This window comes from Bison bison, unplaced genomic scaffold (assembly GCF_000754665.1).
Source record: "Bison bison bison isolate TAMUID 2011002044 unplaced genomic scaffold, Bison_UMD1.0 scf7180017864260, whole genome shotgun sequence".
Taxonomy (NCBI): domain Eukaryota; kingdom Metazoa; phylum Chordata; class Mammalia; order Artiodactyla; family Bovidae; genus Bison; species Bison bison.
In genome coordinates, this window is record NW_011494832.1 from 4,665,784 (window position 1) to 4,680,844 (window position 15,061).

The 15,061-nt window shown below is 35.6% G+C and overlaps 1 protein-coding gene across 1 annotated transcript in view; it reads right to left on the reverse strand.

Annotated features, from left to right (window-relative positions):
* SEMA3C (sema domain, immunoglobulin domain (Ig), short basic domain, secreted, (semaphorin) 3C) overlaps positions 1–15,061 on the reverse strand; it is a 207,546-nt gene that overhangs the window by 88,174 nt on the left and 104,311 nt on the right. The window contains exons 3-4 of the mRNA XM_010848128.1: positions 8,672–8,832; positions 5,954–6,016 (exon numbers count right to left, since the gene is read on the reverse strand). Of these exons, the coding sequence (XP_010846430.1) occupies positions 5,954–6,016; positions 8,672–8,832 (224 nt within the window). The remainder of the gene's footprint in view (positions 1–5,953; positions 6,017–8,671; positions 8,833–15,061) is intronic.

The window sequence follows — 15,061 nt, forward strand, 5'->3', positions numbered from 1 at the left end:
ACTTAGTTTCTATCCACATTATTTCTGAACTAGACCACTGCAGTCGTGTCAATTCCATCCAGAAAATGTTTACTGAACTCATTCTGTGCAAGCATTGTATATGGTGCTAGCAACACTGAAATAAACAGATTCAATTCCCATTTTCAGGGCAAGGAGAGCATATACATCAAGCTGTAGCAGATGTTATAATAAGGTTATTTTTTTTCAAAATGTGCTATACAAGGAAAGAAGAGAAAATGAGTAATACTGAACTGGGTATAAAGGTTTGAGAGTGAATGTCATCTGAGCTGTAATTTGCAGAATAAGCTACAGATTTTCACAGGCAAAAGCAGAAGAAAGGAACATTCCAACAGAAAACAGCATGAACAAAAAAAACTGAAGGCATGAGAGTGCAGGCTTTAGTTAGAGAATAGTGCCTAGAGGGTATAGAGGATTACTACGTGATGAAACTAGAGAGGCAATTAGAACTGGACTGTCGTCATGCTGCAGGATGATGGGCAGCAGAGTGTGAATTCTCAGAGCCAGATGACTTAGGTGCAAACTCTGATTTTATCTTTTACTAGCTGTTTGAGCTTGAGATATGTACTTGCCCCTCTGTGCTTCAATCTTCTGCTCTGTAAATGGTGATGATAATATTTGTTGAAAGCATTTACCACTAAAGCCCTTGGAACAGTGTGTGGCGCATAATAAATATACCCAACGTTAGGTATCAGATGTTTTCATATATACTTTCAGTTCCAACTGTCAGTACAAACCCTGTGTAGTGGACAGAAATTGTCCTGCATAAAGTTTAGTACAGGTCCTGACCACAATAGACATCCATAAAAGGTTAGTGGCATGAGACATTAGGAAAATTCAATACTGTGGATGCTTTCTTTTTATTGCTTAATTCTCTTTCAAAACTATTTCAAGGTATAAAGCTAAATGAAAAATGAAGCTTCTAACATTATGGAGAATATAATTCCATTATATATATATATATATATATATATATATATACACACATACACACACACACATATATACACACACACGCACATATACATGTGTGTATGTATATATATATGTATACATACACACATGACCTATACTAAAATGCTGGAAGACTATATCTCAAATTTTTAAGTTACTAAGTTTGGGTAGTATAATTTATTTTATTTATTTAACAGTGTGTGCTAACTATGTGCTATGTACTGTTCTAAGCTCTCTGCAAATGTTAATTCATTAATTCCTTTAGTAACTCAATAAGCTAGGTTTTATGTGTGTATCCATCAACCTAGCTTATTGAGTTACTAAGGGAATTAGTGAATTAACATTTGCAGAGAGCTTACAACTCTTCTTGGAGAAGGCAATGGCACCCCACTCCAGTACTCTTGCCTGGAAAATCCCATGGACGGAGGAGCCTGGTGGGCTGCAGTCCATGGGGTCGCTAAGAGTCAGACACGACTGAGCGACTTCACTTTCACTTTTCACTTTCATGCACTGGAGAAGGAAATGGCAACCCACTCGAGCGTTCTTGCCTAGAGAATCCCAGGGACGGGGGAGCCTGGTGGGCTGCCATCTATGGGGTCGCACAGAGTCGGACACGACTGAAGCGACTTAGCAGCAGCAGCAGCATGAGCTCTTCTGGGCCTTCAAAGATTTCTGTGTTGAACAGGTATTAGTTGTATAACTTTAAAATAGATGTTTTAAAAAAAATACGTCTTGGAGCTCAGATTAATAGGGCTTTAAAAATATGACTCTTCATGGTCCATACTACATTTTTTCTTCTTGGTCTGGGGACTGTATCAAGGTATTTTGATATATGTATTCCTAAAGAAAATACATTTTCAAGTAGTTTAGGGTCCTGTGGTCACAGAAACATGGAAATTGATATTCTACAATTAATAAATCAAGTTTGACATTGTGCATATGTAATGTATATAGGTCTAAATATATGTAACCCTGCTCAATTTTTTTTAATGATCTCTTACAGTATTTACTTAGCACATTCATTATATCCTATCTCATTGGATATGTTTGACAGCATGTGCTATTGTTTAGGGCTCAATTTATTTATAGTATTAATAAAATATCAACATTTGGAAATAAATGGAGCATGTAGGAATGTAAATAAATAGGGGCAGAAAGGGAAATTGGGAGGTAAGTTATACTCTCTTTAGCTGAGGTAGAAAATAAGCTATATTGCTACCATGATATTTTATTTTATTTATAAACATTAGTTTATTATATAGTATTATTGTGATATTACCTTGGGTGAAATTTCAAATTATACTGAATTCTTTTCTAATGAATGAGCATTATTTTTATAACTTTAATTAAAATTAGATACAAGTAAAAAATATAAAGAAGTAAAGGATGTTTGTATACTTTTTGATTGCTATAGAAGTAGGAAATCTGTTACTAGGTTATGCTTTTATTAGTAGACAACTAATATAATATTTTAAAGTAAAACATTAATTTAACCACCATATATCTTTAAAATTATACATAATGAATTTATAAATTTAGTAAGCTAAAGGCATTAATAACTCATTATCCACTATGTCCTACTCCCAACATGAGACAATGACTTGGAATAGATTCCCATGCTTACTGCTTCCATTTCTGTTTTTTCCAGATCTTGTTTACATTTTATGAAGTGCCTAGATACAGATCTGGGCACTAGAGATAATGACATTTACTACCTGGCATTTCCAACCACTAAAAATGCAGTGAAATAAGCTCTAGAGGGTTTCAAGTGCACATACAGGGAGGGGCAGCTAGCCTAGTTCTCAGTGGCAACAGAAGATTCTCCAGAGAAGTGACATCTGAACTGTCATTTGAAAGGGTGTGCAGATAATTCCAAGGCTAAAAAGATGGGAAGGTAATTTCTCCTTGGAAGAAAAGCTATGACAAACCTAGACAGAATATTAAAAAGCAGAGATATTACTTTGCTGACAAAGGTCCGTATAGTCAAAGCTATGGTTTTTGCAGTAGTCATGTTTGAATGTGAGTTGGACTATAAAGAAGGCTAAGAGCTGAAGAATTGATGCTTTTGAACTTTGGTGCTGAATAAGACAATTGAGAGACCCTTGGACTGCAAGGAGATCAAAACAGTCAATCCTAAAGGAAATCAATCCTGAGGGTAGGACTGATACTGAAACTCAAGTTCCAATCCTTAGGCCACCTGATGTGAAGAGCTGACTCGTCAGAAAGAACCCTGATGCTGGGAAAGACTGAAGGCAGGAGAAGGGGATGACAGAGGATGAGATGGTTGGATGGCATCACTGACTCAAAGGACATGAGTCTGGGCAAGTTCTGGAGATGGTGAAGGACAGGGAAGCCTGGCGTGATGCAGTCCATGGGGTCACAAAGCACTGTACATGACTCAGTGACTGAACAACAACAAATCAAACAAGAAAGGAATCACCTGAAGCCTGTACCAAGGGCTGAAAGAGGGAAAGGGTACAACTTGTTTGAATCTCAGTATCACTGAAATAAAAGTGGGAAAAGTTAACATAAGACCTAACATAGCTGCCGCCAAATCTATCAAATTTTTCATAAATACCCCACCTGCAATAAATTTGTCTTTGTCTTTTGTGTGTATGCTTAGCATTTATCATAATCTCCCTAGAGAGGTGGCATGTTTCATCAACTGAGAGCAAAAGATCTAGAGCCATATGTGCTTGAGCCAGACAGAGGCCTCTCACCTGTTAGTAGTGCAGCTTGGGGTAAATTCCTCACTCTCTCAGTGACTCAGTTTATCTATCTTAAAAATAAGGATGATGACAAGGTCCATCTTGTAGCACCGTCACAAGGATTAAAATAAAAAACTTAGAATAGCACCCGGCCCATTCTATCAGGTATTGGCTAATATTAGTTGATAATTACTATATATATGTCTCATCATCTCTAGTATATATATCTACTCTTAAAGGTAGGAATTCCACTTTAATCATCTCTGGTTTCTTCACAATATCTAACTGATTTGTACAAAGTAAAATAAACAATTCCTGCTTTTAAAAAAATGAAATATTAAGTAATTAGGTGATATTTATTTCAAGAGATCCAAAAGACTCTTAAATATTTGGTCTCATGAGAAGTATAATTAAAACACGTTGTTTGTTCTACAGAACTTCCATTTAACTATCATTCTTCTACCACTAGTATCTTGACTAAAAAAAATTGTTTATAAGAACCTCACATGTATTAAGTGAGACGAATTTGTCAACATTCTCCTCTCTTGCAAAAAACAGAACATACATTTGAAATTTAACTTGATTTTTATTTCCTAGGACCCAACAATGTTGGCTCTACTACAACTCTCTACAGTTACCTCTGCTATATATATTAATTGGCTGTTTGGCAAAATATATTCATGGATGATATCACACCATGATAAAACTATGTAAAAACATAAGCATGTATTAATGGCTTCATCTAAAGACCTTTAATTATAAGAAAGCAAATAGCAAAGCATTTCTTCCTTGCCAAAGGGAGAAAGGAATCAAATGACTTGGCTAATATCCTTATGAAAATCAACAACATTTTTTGGAAAGAGAATGTGCAAAGGAATATAAATTCTATATATTCTGCTTGTGGAAGTTTGTATGAATGGGAAAAAAAAATTGAACAAAGAACAATTAAATATAGTAACTGTAGCCACGGGATATTATTGTGACAAAAGGTGAGACATGTTCATATATGCATCCATGGGAAAAATCTCTACATTAGAGAATTAAAAGAAAATAGTTTACTTCATGCAAAATTATTGGAATAATAGCTTCAGGGAACCAAAAAAAAAGTTCTTTTTTCACAACATTAAGCTTCATTCTATTATTGGTTTCCTAGAAGGCAACTGCAATATACTCTTTTCAATGTTTCTTTCACATTTTTCTGGATTTTTTCCTTTTCGATTTTGGTCCACAAATCTTGTGGGTAGCAAATATGCTCCAGTGAGCTCCTGTCCATTTTGAATTTTCTCTTAGAGGTGAATTATGAAACTGAAACAATAAAACCCTGAGCTGAGTCACTCCTGATAAGTACTCTTGCCAAAACACCATCTAGTGATACCTGAAGATCTTCTGTGGCCCTGCCTTATGGCAGGCTTTTTCAGAACCTTGTATTGATACCCAAACTGAATCAATAAATATAAAAGTTTAAGTTCCACACTTCTTCCACAAGGAAGAAGTCTAAGACAAGAGGTGAAATGAATATAAGCTTCATTATAAACGTTAAATGTGGCAAATAGATCTTACATGCTGCAAGCATGGCAAAAATAAACAAAAAAAAAACAACAAAAACCATTAAATGACTTGTGCACGTAAAGAGTTGCTCCATTTTGAAAATAATATTCAAGAATAATTTAATGTGTCCATTTCAGCAAGCTATTTGTAGAAATAAATATAGATTTATTCCTTGACTCTCTATATGAAATCTCACCTAAAGGAATACATTTTGTAAAAGTGTTGCACACTGAACACTTACTTATTCTTATATCCCTCTTGATTTTTGTTTCTGTGGTTATTTTTAATTACAAAGATACCAGTCATTACTGGTGATTTATACCTCTGGAATGTGCTGGCTAACCATAACCCTTTGCCGAGAATCTTTCTTTGGAAAAGCCCACATCGTATCTGGGAGCTACTCCAGACACTTGAATTATCATTATTTTAGCAGCATGCTGAGAATTCTGAAGGTTGGATCCACTTTGAACAGGGGTTATTACTAAAATCCATCATGAAAAGTGTCAGGGTGCAATAATAAAAGCAAAGCAGGAAATTTTTACCCAGTCAGGAATTCCTAAATTACAGTGTTTAAGAGTTCCGATCATTTTGCATTTACATTTTTTACCATATGTCCTGCAGAGGATTCAGAACACCAACACCCTTTGTCTCACTTTTGGCTGCACTCAAAGTACATGAATTCAAAGACCAAATATTTAAGTTTTGGATTTTTTTTAAGCACTCACTGTGGGATCTTTGCCAGCCATTTTGCACTCTTCGACTTTGATTGCAGATGCTGGCCAGAAAACCTGCTCAGAGAGGAAAACAAAGGTTGCATAATCTCATTTATACATATGACAGCCCAATGTTCTTCATTTGCTTTATGCTAACAGATATTTAAAAGTTATTTCTATATTTATATTTCAGAATTCTTCTTTCATTTATGAATTCAAGTTAATGAAGGTTTTATTACTTTATTCTGGCAATTATGTTTTTGTTTCTTCCAGAATTTTTCCTTTAACAAGTCTTTCTATGGTAAGTGCCCATTTACTAATAGTACAATTTTTCAAATAAGGAAATTATCAATACGCACAGTACAATGTGTATTTCCCTCCTTCTGATTTACAGTACACTTTTCACAACGGGTCATACCACAGTGAATTCATGTTCATATTGCCCTCTCATTTTTTTCAGTAAACTACAGAGCTAGGCCGGTAGATTTACCTGAAATTAGGTACTTCAACAGCTAAAATGACTCGAATAAGGACTCTCTCTGACATCCTGTGACAGCATTCTAAGTTGTTTTAGCCTCGGACTAGGGCTTGTGGGGATGATTATTTTTTTAATTGTCATGTTAAAATAATAAATTCAGAAGTCTCCTTGTTGTAACAAATTTATAATTAATCTACTTTTATTTCTTTACTCCAATGAACCTCATTTTATTTCCTTGCTGTGAAGTATTTAGGTTGGTGCAGAAGTAATTGCAGTTTTGCACTATTGAAATTTGCTGTTTAACATCAGAATATATTCATAAATAAATATGGATATATTGCACAATTTAATGCAAATTTTTTGTTTTATGTTCTTTTTCTAATGACTTATTACTTACTTTTAATTTTATACGTATTTTAGACTATGGAATGGAGAAGGAAATGGCAACCTACTCCAGTATTCTTGTCTGGAGAATCCCAGGGACAGAGGAGCCTGGTGGGCTGCTGCCTATGGGGTTGCACAGAGTTGGACATGACTGAAGTGACTTAGCAGCAGCAACAGACTACGGAAATAATATTAGACACAAAGCAAATTTGAGTGATTTTCTTATTAAATTTCAAAATCAGTTGTAAAGCAGCAGAAACAACTTGCAACATCAACAATGCATTTGGCCCAGGAACTACTAATGGTCATACAGTGCAGTGGTGGCTCAAGAATTTCTGCAAAGGAGACGAGAGGCTTGAAGATGAGCATGGTGCCTGGCCATCGCAAGTTGACAACTACCAATTGACAGTCATCACTGCAAACTGACAGTGACCAATTGAGATCCATCATTGAAGGTGATCTTCTTACAACTACATAAGAAATTGCTGAAGAACTCAGTGTCGATTGTTCTAAGGTTGTCTGGCATTTGAAGCAAACTGGAAAGGTGAAAAAGCTTCAGGGTGCCTCATGAACTCACCACAAATCAAAAAATCATTGTCTTGAAGTGTCATCTTCTCTTTTCAGTGCAACAACAAATCATTTCTTGATTAGATTGCAACATGTGATGAAAAGTGGGTTTTATATGACAACCACTGATGACTAGCTCAGCAGTCAGACCAAGAAGAAGCTCCAAAGCACTTCCCAAAGCCAAACTTGCACCAAAAAAAAAAAAAAAAGGTCATGGTCACTGTTTGGTAGTCTGCTGCTGGTCTGAACCACTACAGCTTTCTGAATCCTGGCAAAACCAATAAATGTGAGAAATATGCTCAGCAAATCGATGAGATGCACTGAAAACCGCAACTCCTGCAGCCGACATTGGTCAAAGAAAAGGCCCGATTCTTCTCCACAACAATGCCTGACCACGTCACACAACCAATGCTTCAAAAGTTGAATGAAATGGGCTGCAAAGTTTTGCTTCATCTGCCGTTACCTGATCTCTCATCAACTGACTACAACTTCTTCAAGCATCTAGACAACTTTTTGTATGGAAAATGCTTCCACACCCAGCAGAAGGCAGAAAATGTTTTCAAAGAGTTTGTTAAATCCTGAAGCAGAGGTTTTTATGCTACAAAAATAAACAAATTTACTTCTTGTTGGCAAAAATGTGTTGATTGTAATGGTTCCTATTTTGATTAATAAAGATGTGTTGGAACCTAGTTTTAATGATTTAAAATTCATAGTCTGAAAACATAATTACATTTGCGCCAACCTAGTACAATGAAATAGTTAACCCTTGAACAACTTGCTGGTTAGGGACACTGACCTTATATTCCAATTCCACATCTAAAGATTCAGTCAACCATGTAATATATAGTATTTATAGCCCTCAACAATCTGCATGTAATTGGACCCATGCAGTTCTAATCCCTGCTGTACAGGCCACACTTGTTCACAGAACAGTGAATTTAATAATTGTGTTCCTTTCAAGGCTGTCTTGGACTACATACAGATGACAAGGTAGGTTATCCTTTAAACTAACCATTTTTCATGCTATACTCCACGCTTCTCTTTTTTGCATTTGACGTATGTATACATGGGAAGTATTTTCTCACTTAGTTTCCAGTTTTAGATGGTTAAAACTATGAAAGTAGACATGGGGAACTGAATTTATTATATTTTCAGTCCTTGAAATAAGTACTAACTTTCAACTATTTATTGACATGTGGCCTATTCTAATGAAATCCATAATTTTTTTGTCATATTTGAAAGTTTTAAAGAACAAGGCATCTAGGAATTCAGCACTGCCCTCATGAAGATGATAAACTTACACTCAAAGGTTCTTGACTTATGTTGTTAATATTCAAGGAGAGAATGTGATCTTTGCTGCCCACGTACATCCGGTCCTGATCTTCATCCATTAATAATATCCTGTAGTCTAAAGGGTATTGGGACAGGCTGAAGTATTCAGATGTCTTGGTTTCTCGAAGCTCTGAAATGGTGAATACCACAAGTGAAAATTGAGAATCTTGATCTTATTATTTTAATGAAAATTATCTTACTGAAATACTTACCAAAAAAAGTCAAGATATATTTTCCTCTTACAACAAATTAATTTTAAAACAGTTATCTTATTGGATGTTTTTATTTATTGCCTTTATGCTGAATTAAAACATAAATCAATAAATGCAATGTTAAAGTTTATAGTAGTATTACTTGATTATAAAATTATACACATTTCATAAGATGGTTTTTAGTTTCTCATCAGCTCAAAACTAGTTCAGGTAAATCAACCAAAAACAATTGAGTAGACTGAACAGAAACAAAAGCAATGACAGTGTAAATGTCTTCCTAGCTTCTCTTAATGTTTTATTGTTGGATTCAATATGTTCATCTTTTTAGGACTGCTATTTCCAACTTTAAATATTTATCATATACATATGTATCAAGAGAAAAATATGAATTTTCAAATGTTCTGAATTTTTAGGTTTTCAGTATCTCAATGGTCAGTGACATATGTTCATTTAAATTCTTGTACATTAAATATGTGTCTGTATAGCTTAACTTTCAATACACTGAATGTGCGTGACAGTTAAAAAAATCAATAATCATTGTAGTAGGTTCAGTTTTCTTTCCAGTCAAAATGCTCCTTTGCACAATTAAAGACTTTTCCTCTCGAATGGTTCAAGAGTTGTTTGTTCTTTTGATTATGATCTTAAGAAAGTGATAAACTCTACAAAACAGTCTGCTTTCAGGCATTACTCTTTCAATGTTGAACTATTTCTAAATTTTAGTCACTGAACAGCAAATACATTTCAAGAAATTCTCATAGGGCTGTGATTTGATTTAAAACCAAATTAAAAATTCTACGAATTCTTATAGGCAGCCATGAACTTCATTCTGTGAACATCCAAGCTCATGTGTGAATACAGAGAACAACAAATTTAACCTGTTTATTGGGCACACCAGTTCAGAATGTCTGTCATAATGTCTTTCAAGTGGTTTTATATCTAGCCAATGATCTAAAAATACTATGGGAGCAGAATAGTGATTATGAAGCCAGACTGTGGCACCAAACTTCCTGTGACATTGAGCAATTTACTGTACCTCACTGTGCCTTAATTTCTTCATTGGGAAAAAACAACAATAACGGTATGCTCTACTGAGAGTCTATATGAAAATCAATAGAATTGATACATGTAAATATATATCTGAAATGAGTGACAAGCTATTCAATTATAATAATCTTTACTGTTGGTCTGAATAATCTGAATTACTAGTTATAGGAAAGCATGAAATTAGAAAAAAAAGATGCAAATTTTCCTATTTTTTCTTTTTCTTTCTTTTTTAATTTAAAAAGCTAGATTCCTAAAATTACTAACACATTCTCTTAAATCATTGTCTCTGACATTCTGTCCACTCAGTGACAGTAAAGTGCAAGATTTTTTTATGTGGAAAGAACCATTAACAACTTAGTAAAGTATTTCAGAAGAATTTTAAGAAGTAAATCATGAGAGAAGACAAGAACAAAAGGTATTGAAAGACCATTTAAATAAGAGACTCAGATGACAGACCTTTGGAAATAACAGACATGAGGGTGCAGCATGCTAACCTAGTTACTGAGCCTCACTAGATATCACAGGCAGCCAAGTGATGCAGCTGGCAGTCCTGGTGTAACAGGCATGGAAACTGAAACACCTTCTTTCATGAGCAGACTAAAAAAGAGTGGAGAGATGTCATTCAGGAAAAAAGTCAGTCCTTGGTAGATGAGAGGTTATTGTTGAAATAGGGAAAAAAAAAAATCCAAGACTTCAGAACATGGGAGAATATAAAATGCAACAAATGTCACTCAAAGGTTGGAGAAGACACATTCTGCTTAAATTTGCCTAAAATCCAGAGTGTTTAATAAAGCTTGCTTTTCACCCCATGGAAGAGATTCATGATTTCGCAATTTCCCTGTTAAAACATGATTTGTAGGGTTCCAGTTGGGTGCAGGATCGGAGAAGGCAATGGCATCCCACTCCAGTACTCTTGCCTGGAGAATCCCATTGACGGAGGAGCCTGGTGGGCTGCCGTCTATGGGGTCGCACAGAGTCGCACACGACTGAAGCGACTTAGCAGCAGCAGCAGGATAGATTTTCAACAAACACCTCATGAATAAGTAACTCTCCAGTGAAATACATGGACTAAGTAAAACGCAACTGAGTTCATCACATCTGGGATCTAACCACCAGAATCTGAATGTTGGCCCTGCCATTTCACGTATGGATGTACTTGGCAAGTGCCTTTATCCCTCTAAACTCCAGTGTTTTCACCTGTTAAGTCAAGATAATAATAGTTCCTACATCACAGGGGTATTGTGAGGTTTAAATTGTTAATATGCATCAAGTGCTTAAAAGAGTACCTGTCTTATGGTGACGTGGGTTACATGGGTTACGTATTATTATGACTTGGGACAAGACATCAAGCTTCAGCCAGACAAGTAAGAAGGACAGTTTGTTACACAGGGAGCAAATATGGAGGGACCACACTGTCTGATTTATATTTATTAATATATATATAAAAGATTTATGCTTTTCACATGTAGAATCTACTCAACTTATTTGAGCAGGACTATAAAATAATAAACTATCTTTAAGAATAATAATTTGAGCATGCAGGATAATTTGGGGGCATGTGAGACTGGAAAACTAGGAGATGCTGTTCCAGCTATGATGTTAATAAAGATCTGACATGCCAGAAATAGATGTGAGGGATACCTGAAGGATTTGGAATGATTTTATATGAAGCTGGCCTTTAGGTATAAGGAAGAGGCAATCATCTTCCAAAGTTGTAAACTAAGAACAGGATGAATTGAACATGGCCTTTACTGCTTTTGAGGGATTTGAAATGGAAATTTCTTTGGTAAAGAGATTGAGTGTTCATAGATTCAATTCAAACCAAAGCAGAAATAGTCCACAAGCATGTAAAATTTAGATAACTAGTTTCCCATCAGAAATATAAAATCTTCAGGGAGAGACCTCCAGTTCCTCTCATGGATGATATGAAATTCTGAGAGTACGCAGGTCTGAAGAAGTTCTGGGTAGAAGCTCTGAAGAAGAGTAACTATAAGCGAAAAGCAAAGAAAAGAGACACATTGATTGTTGGATCCAAAAAGAGTAGCTTTGTAATCAAAATTCAAAGTGTGTCTTGAAGTCCTAAAGCAATGTGATATTGTGGAGAAAGTACAGAACTGGAGTCAAACAGTTCTGAGGTGAAATCCCAGTTGCATCACTTACTAATCTGTTTTTAAAAAAAAATCAAAAAACAAATTACCTCTTTTCTCCCAGGTTTCGATGTTCTCATCTACATACTGGTTATGTCAGTACACAGCTCAAAGGATATTGCACTAGCACACGGTAGGAGATCAGTGTGCTGGTTTCAGCAGGAAAGATCAGTGACCCTCTGTCTACCAGACATTTTCTTTTTCTTTCCTGTTGGCAGAACTGGTCTGTGCCAACTATAGTGGATCCCCTAGAAAGCTAGTGTCTAAAATGTGGCCACATGACTAGTTCTGACCCAACAGACATAGAGAAAGTCTTCTGCAAGGTTACTGGAAGAGGGTCTTGGGTCTTAAAACTAACACAAAAAAAGAGGAGACTTCTTTTTCTGTCTCTGGACATTGGCATGTTAGCAAGATTTTTCAGCAGTTGCTGCTACCAAAAAGACTGTTTTCTGAGAATGCAGAAATTAAAAAAAAAACAAAAAAACTTGAGTTCTCTAAGAAATCATTTAATGCCCTAACTACCCCTGGAACTGCTCTATTACAGGACTACTTCTCTCTTTTTTTGGCCATACTGCATGGCATGAAGGATTTTATTCCCCAATCAGGGATAGAAACCATCCCCCATGCAGTGGAGGCTCTGAGTCTCAACCACTGGACCAGGGAAGTCTAAGGACTACTTCTGTTACATATGATTAAAGAAAAAAAAAATCCTTGAATTTTTTAAGGCACCTTGGGTTTCCAGTGTTCACAGCCCCTAACACCTTCTCACTCTTCCTACCATGGTTTGTTGAGTTTGGGCATTTTTTTTTTCTTCTCAAAATATTCTTCATTTTTTCTTTCTTTTTGCCTTATTTTCCTAATCTATATTGAAATAAAACCAAGACTGTTTATAAAACTGAGCTGGGAAAACAGCCTCAACCAAATTTTATTTGCAAGTAACAAACAATGGCAGTTCTCTTTACCTATTTCATTAGAAAATAATCAATTTCTTGCATTAAATTCAAATACCAGAGGGAGAAATAACTGCATTAACTTAAGACCTTTCTGGTCCAAGGATTTTATCTCTTTTTGTGGGCCATAAAGCTATCTTCAAATTTAATTACCTGTAGCTCATTGACAGTTGACAGCTGTTAACCAAGGAAGATTTACTTTAAAAGTACCTCTGTTAGAAGCCTAAAAGCTGAGGTTATTTTTTAAAACTCTATTTAAATTGCTGTTAGTTAGCCAATATTGAACTTTGGTGCCTGGGAAAAACTAAAAAAAATATAAACAAACATTTTTTTTTTCCCCTTAAAGAATAAAGAGAGGAGTTCAAAGCATCCAGAATTTTTATCTATAAAAAGAACAAAGAATTCATCATTTTGACTTAACACAGATCCAACTTAAGTCAACGAATGATTCAATAATTTGACCACAATTACAGAAAATAACTGATACAATGATTTGGCAACAGTGAGAGAAGGAAATCACAATTACTAGTCTCTCATCTAAACAAGTCAAAGAATAGCAGTGTCCTGCATCTATCTCTTTATATCTTAATAATTATGTCATCCTTTTTACAGCATTGAAAGTATATTCAGTTGAACTGTTTCTCAGGACACGTTCAACTGATTGAGAAGGAACTTTGAGAGTAAGTGGTATTAGAAAATGCAGTGGCCCCACAAAGGGCAGTATAGGTCTCTAAGTGCCTGGGAAGAATTCCTGGGAAACAGTATTAAAACAAACAAACAACCACAACAAAACCTGCACTTTTCTAGTTTGAAATCCACATTATTGTAGAGTTCAAGGGTAGAAAATTATTGTAATGTCTTCCATGCCAGCGAGGGAAAATTTGTAGCATTATATGCTTACCTGGAATTCCTGTTTTGATATGGAAACCACTGTGAGCCTTAAGAATTTAACCAAGGCTGGGAGAACAAGTCGTTTCCCCAAAATATAAACTCTAGCAATATAAATTTCTAGAACCACTTGAATATTGTCAACATCTTACTACAGCAATTAAAACACAGTTTAATATACAGAATGTATTCTCTCTGTTAACAACACTCTTTCCCTAACGATATTAAGAATTAACCTTTGTATACTTGGGCTTCTCTTGTGGCTCAGCTGGTAAGCAATCCGCAGGCAATGCGGGAGACCTCTGTTTGATCCTTGGGTTGGGAAGATACCCTGGAGAAGGGAAAGGCTACCCACTCCAGTATTCTGACCTGGAGAATTCCATGGACTATACAGTACATGGGGTCGCAAAGAGTCGGACATGACAGAGTGACTTTCACTTTGTACTGTTAGTGATCTTAACAATTCCAAGGTGACTAAGTCAATAAGAACGTATTCCTGTGATGCAGAATGTGATCTTGGTGGAGGAAAGATGGGAAAGTCTAGGATTCTCTTCTATGAATAATATATATCTGTTCAACTACTAAGTAGAGGAACTTGTTCCCTCAGAATACTATCTTATCTTTCAGGCTATTATAAATTTCAAAACAAACAAAAGAGTGCTTGATTGAAAAATCAACTCCTAGGAGTCTCTTTATGAAAAGCATATGCAACTGTCATTTAAAATTATATTTAGTTTAATATCTCATGATGTGTTATTAATTTATATATTCAATGCATATTTATTGAGCCCTTATCACGGCACATGCTTACTCCTTGGAAGGAAAGTTATGACCAACCTAGATAGCATATTCAAAAGCAGAGACATTACTTTGCCAACAAAGGTCTGTCTAGTCAAGGCTATGGTTTTTCCAGTGGTCATGTATGGATGTGAGAGTTGAACTGTGAAGAAAGCTGAGCACCAAAGAAATGATGCTTTTGAACTGTGGTGTTGGAGAAGCCTCTTGAGAGTCCCTTAGACTGCAAGGAGATCCAACCAGTCCATTCTGAAGGAGATCAGCCCTGGGATTTCTTTGGAAGGAATGATGCTAAAGCTGAAACTCCAGTACTTTGGCCACCT